The sequence below is a fragment of the Centrocercus urophasianus genome, unplaced genomic scaffold (assembly GCF_019232065.1).
Source record: "Centrocercus urophasianus isolate 14NV4802_14NV808 unplaced genomic scaffold, USGS_Curo_1.0 seq_10, whole genome shotgun sequence".
NCBI lineage: Eukaryota > Metazoa > Chordata > Aves > Galliformes > Phasianidae > Centrocercus > Centrocercus urophasianus.
Genome location: NW_024884142.1, coordinates 58,797,728 through 58,818,243, shown reverse-complemented (window position 1 = coordinate 58,818,243; position 20,516 = coordinate 58,797,728). Strand labels below are relative to the sequence as shown.

Here is a 20,516-nt window from a genome sequence, read left to right as displayed (position 1 = left end):
GTTAGGCAAAGCAGATTATGATAACAAAAAGAGGATAGAAAGCTTACCCATATCCTAAGCTCACTTACAAAACTCCAGCAGAGTGGATCTCCAGAAGAGATCCTTCCCCACTGGTAGCCAGCTCTTACATAGGTCTAGGTGAATTGCCTTCACCTGTGCTTCCATGGCTGACTCACTGCTCGCCTCAGGTGATCAATCAGAGGTTCAGGCCGTGACTCAGCAGTTCCCATACAAATACAAACTGATCTCTGCCACATCCAGTAATAGAAACAATCTACTCACAGCCTCACCGCCATCCCGACTGCAGCCCATCCACATGAAGGGCTCTCCTCCAGCTGCCCAAAAAGTGCCTCCTGCCTGCAACTATGTCATGGTATCACCCTCCCCTTCCCAACCTGCTCTGGCCAGTTATCCAGCTAGCAGAGTAACTTATGCTTACGACATCCCAGATTCACCCCAACTTTATAGCAACAGCTCTAACAAGACAGAATTGGTTACAGGGGTGAGGACACAAGCAATTAACTCACTGCCTGCTGTGGGCCACAGTCAGAACTAAAGGAGCAAGCACAACCTGAGAAGCATGTTACTTCTGAAGTGTCAGCTGCAGACAGATGTGAACTTAGTTTGTACTTTGTAGAAGGGAAGAACTGGAAAAATCCTCAGTACCACTGCACCAAAGACAGAGCAGCAGAGGTGGACACAGTGCAGGCAGACATGCAGCACAGATCTAACCCCAGCAGTCCTAATAGGAGCCACCGCACAGCTGATGTGATATGGGGGTGCCCTCTGTCCCATGAGTGCAAGAAAGCCACCTGCTCACATACCACACCTCTGAAATGGCCATTTCTGGTGCAGTTCATAAGTATATGCCCTGAAGAAAATTGCAAAAAAATCATCTCTACTGAAATCATAACATGATGCCTTGTTTACAGATAACATCCTCACAATCTGTCTCACCATTAGAGGCCCAAAATACATCTCTACTTTCACCTTTTGGGACAAGTTCTCCTCGTTTTCCCTCCCTGTCTCCATTGGTTATTTCTGGCCTCCGCTTACAACACAAGCCAGATTTGCCTCAATGTTAACACAGTGACAACAACAGGCATTGCACAGCAGAGGAGGCCAGGCTAGCTCCACGGCTTGGCACAAGGCAGCTGCAGCAGGCAGCTCCCACTGAGGTAGTGCCAAGGCCTGGCTGAAAGCAGCTGTATAAACAGCAGCAGCAAGCACTCAGACTAGGCCTGCCTTCAGGTCAGTCTTTGGTCCTTCATGGAGCCAGGGATTGGACTTGATGATCCTGGTGGGTCCCCTCCAACTTGTGATGTTCTGTGATTCAAGATGCCAAAACAGTAATGAAGAAGTGAAAATAAAAATCCTTTCCAACAAATTGTAAGGCCTTTATGCATTCTGTTTATATGCCTTTACTGTTTCACAAAAGAAAGAAGCGAAAGTAGCATGAAAAAGGGAAAACACATGTGCTTCAGGGAGTCTGGTTTACCTTCTGGATGAGTATCTCTGGCACTGCAAGTTGTCAGATTTCAACAAGGCAGCGAGCCAAAGCACGTGCACCAAGTTAGAGCCACAAGCTGCTTCCAGGTCTGAGTACTGGTAAACCACCTCAAAGGAAACAAAGCACTCAGCAGACCAGGGCTGCCTTTCTCACAACCACACTGCACTTCCTGCTTCTTCAGGTCCTACTGAAGAAGTGGAGTATCCCCTCCCCAACAGCTATAAAGCTGCTACAAGTAGACCTTGCTCTCTACGCACACCATACCAGCTGGTTTTCTTGAAATGGTATGACACAGACCTCTCAACTCCGAGACAAGGTAACCTAAAAATCACTGACCTATACCTCATTAGACATCCAGCAACTTCTCTGCTGGAACACACTGCAGGGACTGACACCTCTGTGAGCCTTCTGCAAGCAGGCTCAACAAGCACAAGCAGACAAGCTTGGGAACAGGCTCCAGAATGACCCACCCTAATCTTATGCCAGCAATTTAGATCCACTACTTCCCATGGAAATCACTATTAGGTGTGGCTAACGTTTTAACATAAGCATGCATGGCACAAACTTGTTCCTCTACTAAAGACATTTCTCTTTAGAGAAAGAGAGCGCTCAACTGGCACAAAGTACAAAGCTATCACTATGCCTCAAGAGATGAAAAAAACACTGATCTATCACTACTCATGCTTAGATCTACTCAAGTTTACTCATCACTTTTTCCAGCCACCACGCACAGCACATGTCTCCAGGCAAGGTTTTATGCATCATGCATAGCAGTCTTACAGCTACACCATGAGCTATTCAGCTTTCTCAATCCTTGCATATGCTTTGACATTTCATCTTTTGTGATGCAGTCTAATTCTCATCCAATACATCATGTTATAGAATGCATAAAAAAGAAATAGTAATTTGAAGCTCAAATATACAAGCGGCATTGAAGCACATGTGCTGAGAAATCATATTTAAGCCACTACAGTGGCAGCTTCCCAGGCTTATGAAGCAATCATGTACATACACAATTAGGTCTGGTAATGAGTTACTTATGACATCTCCCACTTAAACATGTCAAAGCACTTAAGAGAGCCAAGGAAGTTCAGCTACAGGTCACCTCTGCCCAGCACATGCTCCTGCACTGAGGCTACACCAACACTAAACCCAAAGCTTCTAGTGGTGCACAAGAGCACATATGTGGTTTCATGACAAATACTGAAAGGAGCATACATACAGTTCTGTTCATGTCAACGGCCAAACGTGTTATTTCAAAATTCAACATTAGGCTTTCAACTTGAAAGATAGCACTTCTGCCTAATAACAGACCTGTGACTTACAGCTAGTCTGAGTATTCCTTTCACTCAGGAAATCTAAATTATACAATCTATGCACTGACTCTCATCCTTGCACAGGAGACAAACATCTGTCACCAAATAATCTACACTAGAATATACGCAGAACAGCAGAGGAGCTTGCATACTTTTCCTACTACACCACTACATTCAAAACATACTCTTTGGTTTTTTTTTCTTTTAAAGAGCATAAGAGAACTGTCAAGCTTCATCTTGTTGATATTGAAGCACACTGATTTAAAGAACAGCTGACTAGTAACTTCCTATATCCAACCAAAAGCTTTGTATCCTTTCCCAGATTTTGACATTGCAGCAATTCCAGATGCACCTTAACACAGAAGATAAACACTGCCTCTATTTATAAGTCACACAGCATCACAGTCAGCTTTAGGAGAGCACAAGCTGTGACATTCAACAAAGTTTCAGGAAAGGAAAACTTTTTCCTATTTCCACTTCCTTGCTCCTTCTCTAGGCTGTCCACAAATACCCACAGTAAGGCTACAAGAAACAAGCAATATAAGCTACCCAAGGTTTAGGCAGTCTCACGCTACAGTTCCAACAGACAGAAGATTTGTCTCCTTTTTTTCCCACTACTAGAACCCAGATTAGGTGCCTCTCTGCTACTACTTAAAACCTTAATGACCTCTATTCTCAAGTCCAAGATTTTCCTTCCTCATGCAGCTTTTGACATTCAGGCACTAGAGAGCCTGCTGCAGCTTTACCAGCCTAACCAAAGGCCACACAGAATCCAGTACACGAGACAACAGTTCTTGTAAAACTAGTCAAAATCTTACTTAAGGCAGCACAGGGACAGATTAGACAAGCCCAAGAGCTGACCTGCAGATCCACATCAGATCTTACAGCTTACAGATGAGACCTCAAGAGAACAGTGTATGTGCTCAAGCCACTTAACCACATCATCCCCCCGTGGTGTAGCAGTTTTCCTGCAGAACAGATCTCCACAGCATCTTCAAGAGCTTGCAGTTTGACAGGTTTGGCTTTTCTTTTGTCCTTTCTACATAACTAGCCAGAAGTGTTGAAACTTTTCTTCAGGGGAAAAAAAAAAAAAATAGAAAGAAAGAAAGAAAAAAGCCAGACAGGACAGCCAGCACAGGTTTTTAGAGGCAAGCGTGTCCCTCAATGGCATTCCTAAAAGTTTCTCTAGTCGCAAACAGACATGGAACAAAACCAAGGCAGATGCTGACACGACTTCATACTATCCTCAATATGGGAGCAATCAAATCATTTCGGGCAATTAAAGAAGGAAAGAAGAAAAAAAAAAAAAAGAAAATACACTTTAAAGCCAGAGGAATTGAGAATTTGAGAGGCACAATAGCTTCTCACTTCTGTCCCAATTTCACAATTAGGGCAGTTACCCCACAGAAGCGTTTTATGCTCACGTGTTGACCTCGTAAGAAAAGCTATCTTCTCCCCTCCTCCCTTTCATCACTTTTTTTTTTTTATCGCTGTGGCCACAAATTTGCCGTTCGCTCACATGACCCAGACCACCTTCGTGCTGTGCTCAGGGGCTACACTGCTGCTCGCCCGGTAACACTGGTGAAGATAAAATACTCCTGTAAGCACCGCAGCATAGCCCAGCTCATTACTGAAGAAAGGAAGACCAGTAAGACATATTTCCCAAGCCAGATTCCCAGCTGAACGCATTACCGGAACAGGCCAAAACACGAAGAACAGTCATTTCCATGCAGCGGCTCTCGTTATTCAAGGCTTTCGCAACTAAATCAATTACTGGTATGCGGCGGAACCCCCGGCAAGAAGCCGGCTGGGAGGCGGCACACGGCGCAGCAGACACGGGCACGCTTCCCAAGGGACAGCCGCACGCCGGAGCCCGGCCCCGGCCGCAGCCCCCGCCTGCAGCTCCCTGCGAGGGGCGCTCACGGCGCCGCCCATCCAGGCACCCCGCTGAACGCGGCGTTACGCCTGCGGACAAACGCTCGGCAAGGCGGATTCGAGCCCCTCCCAACCCTCGCCCCTGCCGCCCACCTGCACAGATCCTGGAAGAAGGGCTCGTCCAGGGTCGCGAGGGCCGCAGCGCCGTCCCCCAGCGGCAGGCAGAGGAGAATGAGAAGCAGCGGGGCGAAGGCGGCGGCGGCGGGGCGGGCCATCGCGACGGCGCGAGCCGAGCCGGGCCGAAGCGGCTGCCCCGGGACGTCAAGGAGCGCCGGCCGCCAGCAGCGCGTCATGTGATCACAGCCCGCCCACCGCCCGTCATGTGACCGCCGTCATGTGCAGGCACGGCGATCACGTGACTTATCCCTCCCCCCCCAGGCAGTGGGTGAGGGGATTTCGCTTCTCCTGCGCCCCGCGGCTCCCGGCACGTGCTTAACGGTCGTAGGGGAGGGCGGCCTGGCTGCATAAGGTGAAGCCTGCCCTCCGGTGTGAGCTGGGGGGGGGGGGCGAGGCATCAGGCGGCCCTGTCTGCGAAGCGTGCTGGGCGCAGCGCGTGGCTGAGTGGGACAGACGCCGCCTGGGAACGTTAGAGGAGGTTTTAAGTGTTCTCGGAACGCTGCAGAGAAAGCACAGAATTATACGTCTCCAAGGATGAGGACGGAGCAGGCGGTGGCAGCCTTGTGGTGACAGGAGTATTGGTACACCAGGAGAGCTGTGTGGCAACGAGCCCTGCTGCAGCCCCCCAGAGGAGAGGCTTGCATAAGGCTGAGAAGAAGCAGCTCTGAGAGTGGGAAGAATGAAAAAAATAAATAAATAAATTACACTTCTGAAAGAGAAACAGCTGTCTTAGGAGTGTAAATAAGTTCTGTTTGCTGATACTGCCCAGGAGTCACTGATACAAAGAAATGCAAAAGGCCTGTAACTGAAATGGCTTCTACTTGTCACATCTGGTGGCATCCACAGGAATAAGGCAGCAGTAGAGCTCTGCTTCTGCAGCAGTTCACTTCCATTCCAGGCTGCCCTCATGTTTTTCTCCTCTTTACCCTGAAGTTACCCATTCCACTTCCATCCTTTCCAGCTGTACTCAGTGTTGTTACAGAGCACCAGCTGGCTCGAGATGCTTGTCTGGCTGAAAACGGGCATGCCTTTTGAGCTGCTCTCCGTTTACTCACAGCTCTGTCACAGCCTAAGTCAGCTTGCTGCAGATCAGTACAAACACCTGCACAGGTTTCTGTGTGTTCAACAATAGTACCTCCCAACACAAGGGCAAATGAGCTAGAGGGGAAGGACCATGTTGGTGTGCCTGTTCATCAACAGGAGCAATGTTTAGAGTTTATAATGAACACAGCCTAACCTAACAGTAATGTCCTAAAAAAAAGAATACCAAGTCTACTATTTCTGGGGATATTTTCCTTAAACTTTGCTGCTCTCCTGTCTGTACCAACATCACTCACTAGACAGAGCAAACACATTGCACTTAACTGTAAATTCTGCCAGTTTCCTAAGTTGGGTTAAAGATGTATTAATCAGGAAGCTCACTGCAGACAGCAGCGTAAGCAGAAACACTGGGTCTTCTGATCAGATTAGCTACCTATGTTTCTGCAAATAGAACTTTATTGCTGAAGTGATCTTCTTCATTCTTCTGTGCTTTGTATGCCCAGGCCCTTATGTTTGCACAAGGCTCTGCAACCAGAGCAGTGCCATTCCATACTCAGAAAAATGTGTACAAAGGTACTGAGCAGGGAGGAAAGACATTGAAAAGGCAGAAAAATATCCCAGTTAGGGGGGAAAAAAAAACCCAAAAAATAATAATAGTACATATGTATTCATCATCCTAACTAGTAAGGAAAAAAGAAAAAAGCAGAATAGAAATACTACTCTGATTTGAAGTGCTAACACATATGCATTCAACCTAGCAATGAATAAAAGTTGCAACATAACAAGGATAGCTATGGAGCTGCATAAATACTGAAATATAAGATGTGAATACAAATATTTAAAAAAAAATTAGAAAGTAAAAGACTGTCTAGAGGTGAGAAAACTTGCATGCAGACTCTAAGCTTGCAAACTTCAACGTTTATAATCTGGGGAGTTCAGTGGTTCTCTCCTGGTCCATGGGATTTCTCCCATGCTTAAAGCTAAATGCATACATAAGCATTTGCAGAATCTATGTCAGTCATTTATATGTCTCAAAGTATGTTCTGCAAATACAGAAAGGCAGGAATGCTGCATTCAGGGTATCTTTGATAAATAACAATTTAAATATTCACCACCCGTGTTAATTGATATCAGCTTCTCAGTTCATCCAATACTGTGAGACAATATTAAAATATTCTGGAATGTAATTTCTTAATCCTACCTTTTCCTTCGAAGATGCTCAGAGTGATAGCTGATAGTTACACTGCACTGTATCCCAAGGATATGCTGAAGCTTCCTGGCTGTGGATGGTTTTCAGTAGGCAAGGTACGAGATGAATAAACAGGTCCTCTGCCTCTCAGATTCTTTTTTGCATCTTTCCTGGTGTCAAACGTTGGAGTCATTTCATGTTCTTTTTGACACTCTTTCTTCATGTGGCCAGCACTGCATGTGAGGTATAGGCTATCTTAGAGGAAGCTTGTCTCTGCTCTTGCTGTCTCCATTCCTTTTAACACTTGTATCTGATCTCTGTCTTTTCAATAAATAGGAACAAAAACTATTTGGGAATCCAAAGTTGTGTTTATATTTGATTTTGGGAAGTTCTCTCTCCAGTGAGATTTGGACAGTTTATTTCCAGCTGTCTGTATAATAAAATAATTGTCTACACTTTGTGAAAAGTCTTCATAAGGCCCTTCTGTGGAGCAATGCTGTTCTTCAGAAAGCATAGCAGCACCTGCGTTGTTCTCCATTCCTTTTTTCTTGCTTCCTACATCTAAAGCCCTAATCTCATGCCTGTTGTCATTATTTCTCATTTCTCCTTGTTCCTTTTTTGCTGCTCTCTCCATCTTTCACCATCTCTCTAATTCTTTCTACTCATTCTCTTTCCATTTCTGCTTCACTTCTACTCTTAACTGTTCTTCTCTAGCACATTTCTAATGCAAGCATTTGATGAGAGTAACCTCCCGAGTTCTTATGACAAGTTTGCCTACTTTATAGCAATTTGAAGTACACTGTTGAGACAAAAACAGTGTTTGATGACCTTGTTTTGCAGACATAGGTTTAGGCTTCCCTCTGTAGCTACAAATATAATGACATTTCCTAATCTAGCTGATGTTGTTCAGTGAAGCTGTGAAAGGATATCAGACATAAACATATTGACTTCTTTCGAAATCTCTGTTTTGCTGGGCAAGTTCTTACACTGTGTACTCAGCATGTGCTCTGAAAAGGGCTCTGTTTTGTGTTGTATCCTAGAAGATAGCTCTTGTCAAGGACATTCTTGAGTCACAGCCTGCTCAGGTCTACGCAGCAGCTTCTCTGTATTCCTCCTACTCTTTTCTCTTCTTTGATCTAGCTTTCAAGGAACATGGTTCTTGACTGTTTGTGCTTGGGCCAGAACTCCATATTTTGTTATGATAAAGGATCTGAATTAGCACCTACTTTTGCTGGCACTCAGTGAAATTTTACTCTCACAAATCTTTGTATTCAAAGGAATTATGAGACGATTTCTTTGCTAATCCTCTTCCATCTGAAGCACCTACTAGACATTTAAGGTAAATGATTTAACCTCAAAGTGCCTTATCAAGGCAATAAATGTAGTGTGAAAGACTGTTCCATGTTTTAAACCTTATTACCCTCTTGTGTTTTAGCTTCAGGGCACTTTGACTTCATTGGGTTTCCTCACACTTTGGTCTGTTCTCCAACAGGCTCTTGTCTCTGTGTTCTGACAGTCATTTTGGAGGTAACTAGAAAACGTATTTTTGTTCTGTGAGCTATGCTGGTACTGAACAGGCTTGCAGCACTAACCTGCTCCTGCTGACCTCGTTCTGCTCTCGGAGCACATCATGTCAAATCTAAGTGTGGTGTGGTAGCAAACAGCCTCCATTTGTGAGGTATGCATGGGAATGAAAAATGCCCAAAAATCTGTTTGTTATTTCTGAATTATTATCCTCTATCCCCCTCCTGACTTACATTACAATTCCTGAGGCTATTCTTCTCATCTATTGTTGTTAACCGTGTATTCCAAATATATCACCAACTCTTTTATCATATTTCATATGATAATTTATCATGTCCTGCTCTCCATTTACATGATTTTTCCCTTTTCTGCTTCTGGAGATATAGCGTTGCTCCTTCCTGCGTGTGAGACCTCCTCCCTAATACAGTTATCTCAGTGTAAGCTGCAGCTCTGCACAGAAGGATGTGATAATGGGAAAAAGTAACCTCTTGCAACAACTACTACAGTACCTAGGAATTGCTTCTGAACTGCCCAAAACCTGTTGTGTTTCATCTGCTATGAGTGCAAGGTGTCTGTTGCGAAGCTAATGTAAATAAATGAAACTTCTTACATCTGGAACATATTCTACCCCATGGTTTCATACTTTTATCCTGAGATAGCAGCAGAGATAATAAGCAACTTTCATTTTTCTAATTCAGTAATTATGTCATCTATTTCATTAGGACTATATTACAATAAGTTGTCATGTGTTCCATCTTGGTTGTCATTAAGTAGCTGATAAATTTGTGTTTTGCTTCGTTTTTCTTGGCTCCATGTGTTGTGACTTTTTTCACTTGTAATAGGAGACTAAAATGAAAATGCCGTCTCCATCATAACAGCTAAGAATTTACAGACTTTATACACAGCAGAGGAATAACAAAATTGATTTTCTTTAAGCATCAAAATGCAACCTACGTTTTGTTTCTTCATGTTTGTCCCAGAGGAAAGAAGCTATGCAAGACATTTCTGGCATAATGTGCTATTTGTAGAAGACTAAAATATGCTGTATAATTTGTTCAGTTGATTCTTCTATCACTCTGTCTTGCTAGGTTATATTTATATATTAGGTCTATATATACACATTTGTTTTCATAGCCACATTCATAAATATGCCCATGACTATGATAAATGTCTTGTAGATGTGCATTTTATTTTCATTACATTTGTCAGTATTGTAAAATGTCTGAAAGAGAAGAATAACAAATAAGGCTACATCTAAACTCCTTTAAAAGTAAAATAGCAATCCATTTTTTTAATCATCCGTACCACATTTCCCTGTATGTTTTATATGCACAAGTTGCTGAGGTAAACAGAGTAGAAAAAAGTAAATGCCAAGAGCAGTGTATATATGAAGACAGTTAAGCCATTATTTGATTAATGTCAAATAACAATATTGTATAAATGATTCAATTAAAGATTCACTTTAGGTTATAACAGTAGATTACACATGTAGATTGCAAGACAAGAAGGCCACATCCAAACTGATGCATTAATCTGAATCTGTAATATCTCCACCTAAGTCAGTGGAATTAATCTGGATTTCCCTTTTTTTTCAGTCAGAACCTGCTCCAAGAGTAACAGGGCCGGAACACATGTCAATATTACAGTAAATATGCTGAGAAATATGCATCACCTCCAGATGGAATGGCAACAAGTGTCTGATTTTTTATTTTATTTTTTTTTTTCTTTTCTCAGTTACTGTCATGAGAACTAAAGATATGGTTATGGGGAAGAAATCTTAATGGTCACTTCTACTGAACTGAATAAAAAACTGTATGTGGAAAATTTACCAGTGCTAAATGTTGATATTTCCAATAATTTCCTCAGCAGTTGAAATAAAGTAATATTAGGAAATACTGTGTATGTTCTCTTCCAGAATGGCGTAGATGGTTTGTGCTACACAAAAGAGAAAATAGTTTTCTCTGTATATTTTCACTGTTTTTCACTCTGTATATTTTCAATGTTTTGATTTGCACTTGAGCTTTACGACATGTGCTATGAAACAAGCTTTCTGCCACTAAAACTACTCAAAGGGATTTTCCACATCTTTTCTTTTTGTTGCTCCACAAACAGTAAAGAATAAGGAAACTGACACCGTGTTTGACAAAGAACAGCAGTATGAAAAGCTTGTTAAATCCTTCTGGAGGTGTTTTGTTATCCTAATGCTACAGGAAAACACAATCCCAAGAGTGTGGCCAAGATGAGGACAGTAACAGCTGCAGTCTGTCTGAGTCAGTGGGGTGGGATGCATCCAACCTCTGAGGAATTGTAGAGTCTTGTACTAAGCATCAAAATGGGGGAAATCTGAGTGGAGTACACAGTAGGAAACTGAGGATGGATAGAAAGCTGAGAGATGCACTGTCCGTGTTTTGCTGGAACTACCCACAGACTTAAGGGCACAGTGCTTTAGGCTTCCAGTCGTCTGCTGTAGTGATTTAACTAGGGAAAACCTGCAGGGTAGAATGGTCCTTTGAGAAGGAGCGTCACTTTCAGACTGGGAAAAGTAGAGATAGACATTTCTGAACACTGCAGGCTGCTAAGAAACAGAGGCCAGTGTTGTGCTCGTAAAGATATGTGCTAATGGATAAATTAACCTGAGAGCTCATAATAAATAATATAGTTGGCAGGGCTATGTTTACAGAGGACCTCAGCCATAGCAAAGTTAGCAATAGAAACATTGTTCATTGCTCAGAAGCTGGTCTGACTGGCTTAGCCTGTCCCATGGCTACAGCACAGTTACATTTCCAACCAAGTACAGGGAAAAAAAATATCAGACAAAACAACAGTTGCTGACTGTACATACTTACTTTCACAAAAATCATTTCCCTTTGCTATGGTATGTAATTGAATGGCTTTAATGAGCTTACAGTTTGTGTTCATTTGGCAATCTTCACTTGTAATAGAGATTTTTTTTTTTTTTTTTTTGCTAAAAGCAATGCAACAAGTTACATCTATCAAGCATATTTTGTTGTTTCAGCCCAAAATAAAAATAGAAATAAAATATCCAGATAGACCAAAGATTGCATGGAACATAAAACATCCTCCTCTGATTTAAAAAAAAAAATAAATAAAAATTTAAAAAAATTACTTTTTTTTCTTCTGAGGTAAAACAGTGACTCCAGGGTGTTCAACCCATCTTCTGCATATCGTTTTTAAAAGCTTTTCATTTCTTTATAGACACCTTATACATAAAAATACTTGCTTCTATAAATATTTTAATGTATTATTTTTCTCAACAATCTATTACCATATATAATGAATATTTATTTGCTGTAATATACAATTGTGAGGGTCCATATTTGGTGTAAATACTTAATGGGGCAAAGAAACACCTAAATTAAAATAATCTCTGCTCTAGAGTAAATCACTTCTCTCTCTTCTTGACCTGCTGCCACTCTGTGGCAATACAGATAGCTGTCTGTTGGGTGAACAAACTGGGTTCTGTGACTCCTCCAGGTGCGGTGATGAAAGCAATGACTCCATTGATTCTGAGAAGAAAGAATTTAATGAAAAAGTAAGAGAAAAAGAGGGTGTGCACATCTTTTAACCAGTTTCAAAGGAGGTTTTATTAAAGGGTACATGCAGGTTGGCAAGCTAAGGTGATGTGATTTATAAGTGATTTCCTTAAGGTCACACAGTAAGTCAGTGACACAAGTGGAAAGTGAATAAAGTTTCTTGAGCTCTAGTGCAGCAATCCAACCTATTGAATCCAACTTCAGGTAGCTGGAGTTCACTTTGTTACCATCATCTATATTTCAACATTCCCTCTGCTGTATTCTTTCCAGTACCTTGAGGAAGCCAATTCCTTGTGGTAGACATTACAGCAGTGACAAGGCACTGTGCCATGAGGTTATTTCATAGCATATCACTTCTGAAGTCCATGAACCTCCTGGTTTGTTCTTTCCTTCCTCATTTCAGTGAATTCCAGATCATGCCTCCTGCTGACATGAGTGAAGGCAGCATCCTCAGCACTGTTTGCTCCCTGTTGGGAAGTGGTTTGTGCCAATTCAGTTTGGCAGCATTCTTAAAGTTGCAAACTATCATATTCAAAAGTTAGACCATCCTACACTTGGTGCATAATTACAACTTTTTAAAGATAACCTTGCTTCATCCTGCTTTGCTTTGTTTTGCCTTCTGTGCCTGCTTCAGTGCATAAGCATACAGTCACATAAATCAGCACATTTATTTGTTTTCTGCTGTTGCTCAAGGAGAGATTCAATCCTTGTTTATTGCATGCTACTCTTAATCATTTCAAGGTGATCTCTTCATTGCAACTTATCACTGACAACTGATCTGCCCAAGAAGACCTGTGTCCTGCTCAGGAGGAGGGTACTATTGCACATTTTTATAGAGAGAAAGTTGCCTCAGAGAAATTAAGTAGAGAAGTAACTGCACATCAGTTTGGAATGCATGGGATCTCCTCATTAGGATATTTATCATAATGCAGCCATTATCATCCATTCAACACACAACTCCTGTTGATAGTAATCCGAACTATGTGCACTCAAACTAAGGATTTCAATCCGTGAATTCAGAACTCATTTTATCTTAATAAATGAAATAAAAGAAATCAAATGAAATAATGAAATAAAATTTACTGAGGATGATTTCTTGCTTGGTAGTGTTAGAACAGTAGTACCAAAGTAAAAATGTATTTCTCTTAGCCCTGGGGAAACTCCCATAGTACGAATTGTAGAGGAAAGGTAAGTACTCAGTTAGTGGTGGAATAATTACAGCAAATTGAAGAAAGTTTAGGATAAAAACCATTGTAACAAATTAATACATTAGTTTATGTTTCAAGCCCATAGACTAAAATTCCTATTAGAATAAGAAAGGAACATTTTTCATCTTTTCTCTATCACCTATTGCCCAGCCACAATGCAGAGGGAAATCAGAGGCTGTGAAGGCAGAGCACCAGCTCACAGCACCAGGCTGGGTCTGCATCTCAGCAGAAGGGTCTAACATTCATCTGAGGATGGAGCCAAGGCAATTTTTCAGACAGTTGGCAACTGTTCCACGAATGAGATAGCTCAGGAACCCTGAAAGAAAAAATGCATCTTTAAATGTCATTGTTTTGATGACTTGACTAAATAGCATATAGGACTTGGTTCAAAATGCCAAAATGTCAAAACACTGCTGTGTAGTAGCTACTTTAGATCCTCACAGACTTAACAAAACTGGGTATAACTGCATGCAATGTTAAATATGGAGCATCATAAAAGTGGAGCTTTTTTTAAAAGGAGGGTGAACTGCTTTTGGTAAGCACACATAAATCTGCTAAATCACAAGTAACATAGGAAGGCTGGTTGGAGTAAATTACTCATGGATTTTTCCAATGCAAGAACCGTGGACATTAAAAGATCTAGGAAGTGGCAGCTCAAAACAACCAGAAGAAGGATATTTTTTCAGAAAGTGTTACATTAAACTGCAAAACAGAATGCTGGAAATACCAAAAGCTTGTGTGGACTCCATTGACTTCCTGGCAATATGGGAGCCCTCATGGCTGTAAACATTACAAGAGAGAACAAAGAGATGGCTCGTCTTCTGAAATGTTTGCAGTTTAAATATGAAAGCACATATAAAATGTTATAACCCTCATTTTACTGGTAGGAACATGAGAAACAGAAAGATTAGAAGCTAGGAATGCATTAAAACAGAACCCATATATCTTGACTCCATGAGTACAGCTTCACCCCTAGGACATGTTTTCCTATTTCAGATCAGTGCAAAGTGTTTGTTAACAGTGCCTGACCAACATGGGATTTTTCACCCTCTCTCACAGTTGCAAATCATTTTCAAAAAGTGAGGCTGATGGAGAATTATTTCTTGTGTAACAAATGAAATGGCACATTTTCCTTGATGATTATTTAATAGTGGGATAATGTGCTTATCAGTTCCCCTTGTACTGCAGCCTGTCTGCACAGACAAGTCATCAGTCACCATGATAAAGAAGAAAGAACATCCCTAAGATATTTTTATCTGAGGGCTGGGAAATGTTAATCATTTTTCAACTGCTAGCTGTTCATTCTAATTCATACTTCTGGATGTTCTTCTCATGATGATTGTTAATTTTGTCTGCTCTGTAATATGATCTGTGGACAGTTGTTCAAATTCTGAAATGTTTGAGGGCTTGGGCAGGCAGACAAACAGGCGAAATGGAGTAGTAAGATAAACACCCTAAGGCACCACCATGCAACTCATGAGCACACAAATTGCCCTGCTGTGTACTGTCACCTTGTTGTATATTATTGCCCTTTCAGATCTGCTGAACTAGCTGCATGCATAGTGATCCTTCACACAGATCTGGCAAAAAAAATGGCTACGTTTAAGCACAGTGAGTTACGTGTCACCCAAACTACTTTGAGAGAGCTAAGTTGCATGTGAGGTTACTGCAACTTTGCTCCTCTCTCTGGTTCTCTGATTATTGTAAATGTATTGAGGTAAGGAGAGGAAGCAGCTTTAGAGAGAGTCAGAATTTATTCTTAGCTAAGTCTACCCTAGTATTCCAGTTAAATTTACCCACTTTGACAAATCCCCTAGGAGGCCTCAGCCCCCAGCTGTACATGCACACACATGCTACATGTACGTGGACATCACACAGCTTGTTCCTTTTGCTCCCCAGGGTGTCCACAGGCCTGCTTGCTGTATCCTGCTCTCACCAGCAGTAGGTGCTCTGCTGATTTGTTATTCCAGCAGTTCCGTAGATCAGTAGACCCAGACAGAGAAGCAGACTGTGCTCATCTGCTGTCTAAATCAATGCAGACAGCAAGCATGGGACTAACGTCTTAAGAAATAAACTTGGCCAAGCAGAATGGCTGTCAAGAGGGAAGGTCTTGATGGAGTGCGAGAATTGGGAAGATAACAGAGGTAACCTTTTTATTTTCCCAAGTCCTTCTGCAATATTACAGTGCAATGATTTAACGTAAGGAAGGAAGGGAACATGCGTAGAAAAAATATTTATCCTCCTGAGATCTGTTCTCTATGTTAATTCCCATACAATCCTAGGTCTTAACCTACCATCTTCCTTATTCCAAGGCTGGCAATCTTTCAACAAAGTAAGGGTAGGTTGTATTTTTCTTTCCCCAGTCAGCTATTAAGTGAGCCAATGGAAACTTGGCGGGCAGCTGAAGATGCGCCTCTGCCTGTGGCAGGAGCTCTCAGCTCCTGCTGAATTTGGAGCCCCGTGGGGGCTAGAAGCAAATGCATCTTTCAGACATCTCTTTGGAACTGCCACAGTTCCCTAACTGTCTAGATCCCACTTCTATGTCTGTGTGATAAAAGTGACGTATCCCCACCCTTTCCTTGCTGTCATCTTCCTCTACTTTCTGCAGGTTGGCTATAGTTTAGCAGACACCTCTAAGAATTAAATTCCACAGCATACCATGCCTGACACCCACTGTACAGAACAATGCAGTCAGGTAAAACAGTGTTGCTGAGGTATAACCTGAGTCACGCATTGCTAGAGGCACTTTTCTGGATGTTATGAAACAGAGACCACAGGGGGAACATATATTCTCCAGAGAATAGCTAATTACTGAGGACATGACTGGGACAGCAAGTGTTGAGATGACTTTCTCATAGACTCCTTGACTAAACATACAAGAACACTGGTGTCTGTGGGCTAAACCAGCCCCCTCCTTCACAATTAGGGCAAAAACTCTGTGTGAGTTGACAGCATCTGTTGGTTGCCAGCTACTCCCGTATGTCAGGTATGAACTGACCAAGGAATGCTGATGTCTCTGGAAGTTATGCAATGTATGTTTTGACAACAAATTCTGAAGTAGCCCCTTGACCAAAGGGGAACTTGATCATTCAGTGTATGCCTACACATTCTGCTAGCCCAAGGAAAGCTACACTGTATGTTTGTGGGTATATATGGGGACCACATGTAGGTTTCTTCTTCTGCTCTCCCTGGAGAGCAGCTCTTTTGTGAACTTGTACAAGCTGGAAACAGCTGTAATAAATCCCAGTGTGTAATGTGAATCCCGTGTTTAGTGGGTTTGACTTTTAAAAATGCGAATACACGCAGGCCCTGATGACTTCAATAGCATTTATGGGTGCTCAGTGCTTGTATAAATGTCACACTATTTATAACATATTTCTGTGTCCTTTTTTTATATTCTCTGTTGGCCTGTCTCTTTTCCACTGTGGTATCCTTGACTGACATAATCACATCAGGATGTAGCATGTGTTTGAATAATTAAGAAAATAGAAATAAAAGTTATCTTTATTCTAGTCTTTGTTTTTCCATTACTCAACCACCAAAGATAGCAGTACCATTTTTCTTCTATTTTTTTACATTCTATGGAAGACAAATACCTTTCGTTTTGCAATAGTTTATTAAATCTTAAAGTCCAATTATTTGCCCCTGAATTTTCCCCTCTAAGCCTTAGAAAATTGTTTCTGCTATATCCAAGCTCATGCCAACTTCTTGGCTTCTCGGCCGCAATCCATCAGCAAGTGCTCTGCTAAGAACCACTTTGAGACTCTCCTTAAACCTCTTCTTCTTGCTGCTTCCTACAAAGAAGTAAACAAGAGGGTTGATGCTGCTGTTGACGGTGGAGAGAACAATGGTGACATGGTTCTGCTGGCTGAGCAAAGATGACCAATGGTGATAGTTCAGAAGGTACAGCAGCCTCATGGGCATGGCAAAGATGAGGAAGACGACAACGGTGGCCACAATGATAATGTAGAGCTTTGATGAATGAGGTCTCAGAGAGTTACGGTGAATCCTGATGACCAAGATCAGGCTGGACAGAATCATTAGAGGAATGAAGATCAGGAAAGTCAGGATCCACGTGAAGATGAGCATTGCTTGGCAATGGTTGGCATCATCAAATTGTTCCTTTGTTGAATCATCTTTGCATGTTAAGTATTCGGCTATTGTCATCAGAAAAGACAGAGTCCATAGAATTGCGCACACAATTGCTGATTGGTGCTGTGACCGATGGCAGCGGTACCAGATGGGGTAAACAATAGACAGACACCTCTCAATACTGATGGCTGTCAGGAGATAGAGACCAGTATTATATCCGAGAAGAAAGACAATAGACAGTGTGGTGGTTATATAGTAGTAAAAGCCATACGCGAATCCAAAGCCAGCAATGTACTCAATTGACAGAATAAATATACAAAACAGTAAGGAGATGTCAGCAATGGACAGGTGTGTGATGTACGCAGTGAATGGATTTCTTTTGATCTGGAAGCAGAGGCACCAGAGGACAATTCCATTTTCACAAAAACCCAGGAAGGAGATGATCATAATTACCCAAAGTGGGGTCAATATCTCCCAGACTCTTTCCTGTGTAGAAATGTTTCTGTGCATTGAGATGTTCTCTGTGCCTTCACTGGGATGAAACGTTATGTTTGACTCATCCATGGGGAAAGCTCAAGTTTGGATAGCACAGCTCTTCCTTCTGTAAATATGTATAAAAATATACTGTGAATATTGTGTGTTCCTTCCCTCCCCTTGTTCTTTCCATTTTGCGGACCCTGGTTTTCTGTTCAGATCTGAAAGCCTTATCAAGGGAAAACTGTCTCTGATGTACTAATGCTTGCTGAAACCCAGCTGGAACTATTCTAAGCAAGTATTAAAGACTGCTAAACCCATCATACTAGCAAAAATCCAGAGTTTTCCTCTCTGTGGGGTTCAGCTTATGGATGCTAAACCACAACTACAGAGATGCGCTCAAAGAGCTCCTGAGCATGCAACCTCTCTGTCACATTGCAAAGTTCCATAATGCAGTTCCATAATCACAGATAGGATTGGTGGCTCTTACTAGAGCACAAGATTATTCCCAGACAGGTCTGTTCAGTTCCCTTTGAAGCTAGTGATGATAATTTGAAGCTATACATATTTCAGGTGAATCTGGTACAACACAAAATGTTGCGTCAAAAACTTGATACCAATACCTTTTCCTGAGGATTTTAATTTATTAAGTAAAATTAATATGTAGTTACTCAGCTCAATATTTCCTCAAAGTGAAAAGTTGCAGGAATGGAAAATGACTTAGCTTTGAGGCAGTCTCATATTTGTCCAACTTTAAGTGTCATTTATCAAAGTATACACTCACAGAATCATAGAATATCCTGAGTTGGAATGAACCCGAAAGGATCATCGAGTCCAACTCCAATTTAGCCATGTTTAAAGACAGTGAACCATTTAACAGAACTGCAAATACCCTGCAAACATTACAAACACAACCCACCACAAGAAGCAATTGTTCAGGTTCCCTGCTATTGTTATAATGGTTAGAACAGTTGCTTTGGAACAAGATCTCCCTTCAAAAGTCTCTTTTTATCCCATAAGAGAGAATAATTAGCATTGGCTTCCGTTGATTTTCACTGATATGTAGAAATGTGTCATGCTCCCTTCTCTTTTAACTTCCTACTGTCTCAATGATAATGTAAATTAGAGCACTTGCTGATTTACTGCTGTTCTAAGGAAAAACTACTGGCAATAAGCTTGCCCATCTGCCTTGGTTCATCTATATAGGCTGCCCTGGCTGTTAACATGCCATAATGAGAATTTACCTACATCCTCAAGCAGTCAAGAACATCAAATGCAAGGGAAAGAAGTTTTACTGGGGATAAGTCTTGCAATGATTACTGAAACAGAGCCACTGACTCCAATCATAAATTTTCCCTCATGAGCCCTGGGTTTCCCATGTTCACAACAGCTTCTTCAGACAGGACATCACAGTCTAAAAAAGAGCATTAGTAAACAACCTGGGAAGCCTCAGGGCTTGCCGGCATTTAAACCTGCACAAAAATGGTAATGATGATCTCACCTGTATGTTGACTGTGCCACCGTCTGAGACTCAGTCGGAAGGAACAAACAACATAGCTGGAAATGTGGAAGACAAGTGAGCGTGAATGAAGCAGGTAAGTGCAGTGACTGGAATGAGTGGCAGAATTCCCAAAAGCAGCATTCTGGAAAGGCTATAGAGGGAAGGTAGCTCAAACACTGTGCTACTGGAAGTGCAGTAAAAATTCATAGGAGAAAAGGAGAGGAGAATCTATCTTCTTCACGAGTTAAAAGAAATAGGAAAGAACAATATGTAAAGACTTGATCCTGTGTTTGATTCATAGATCTGTATCAATACACTATTTCTCTCTGGAGAGTGAAGCGAAGAACAAAAAGTTCTGGACTTACTACAGTCATTCCCACATGAAAACATTCAGAGATGAGAATGGAAAGAATCTTCTCCTTCCAGATTCATCCATGGTCTGTTCAGATTTCCATGAAGCTGTTGAGGAATTTCCTTGAAGAATCTGAAGTTTACCTTTTCCAACCATTTGTCTTTGGTAAGAGGGAGAGCGGATAATCATTCTGACCACGACTCCCTCAAAAATAAGTTGTGCTGTTATCCCATTGCTCAAAATGACTGAGGCACACCAAGGAAAGAGCCCTACATCTGAAGCTGTGCTTCAAATGGCATCACTCAGTAGTTGGCAAACATCTGTCTGAAAGCCTGGGAGTTAACTATTGTGGGAACTGAATGGCAGTATATGGAAAATTGTCCTGAGCTGTCACAATACCAAGAGACATAGTTTAAACAAACAAACACAAAGTGAGCAGGAAATCTATTTGGGGAAGATAAAATCTGAAGGAAAAATCTCAGTTTAGAACTGTGCCACCAAATGCCATCTAAAAAAATACAAGCTGGTGTGGAAATGTGTCTTAAATTACTTTTTAATGTAAGAAAGCAAGAATAGAATGAAAAGAAAGTGAAAAAAGAGAGGGAGAGGGAGAGAGATCAAGGGGAAAGAATGAAATGAAGAGGGAAGGAAGAGAACATGGAATGAAGGAAGGAAGGAGGGAAGGAAAGAAAGAAGGAAGGAA

At 41.7% G+C, this 20,516-nt stretch overlaps 2 protein-coding genes across 2 annotated transcripts in view; both read right to left on the bottom strand.

The window, feature by feature from the left end:
* The window catches only part of IGF2R (insulin like growth factor 2 receptor), a gene marked incomplete at its 5' end in the record, with an annotated part of 53,210 nt that extends 48,642 nt beyond the window's left edge, over window positions 1-4,568 (bottom strand). The window contains one exon of the mRNA XM_042816466.1: window positions 4,519-4,568. Coding sequence (XP_042672400.1) covers window positions 4,519-4,568 — 50 coding nt within the window. The remainder of the gene's footprint in view (window positions 1-4,518) is intronic.
* Window positions 4,569-17,060: 12,492 nt separating this feature from the next.
* Window positions 17,061-19,525, bottom strand: MAS1 (MAS1 proto-oncogene, G protein-coupled receptor). The gene is made up of 2 exons (XM_042824673.1): window positions 19,462-19,525; window positions 17,061-18,087 (listed from the first exon to the last, which is right to left on the bottom strand). Exon 2 carries the CDS (start codon window positions 18,048-18,050, stop codon window positions 17,061-17,063), a length of 990 nt encoding a protein of 329 aa, XP_042680607.1. The 5' UTR covers window positions 18,051-18,087; window positions 19,462-19,525.
* Between the last annotated feature and the right edge of the window lie 991 nt (window positions 19,526-20,516).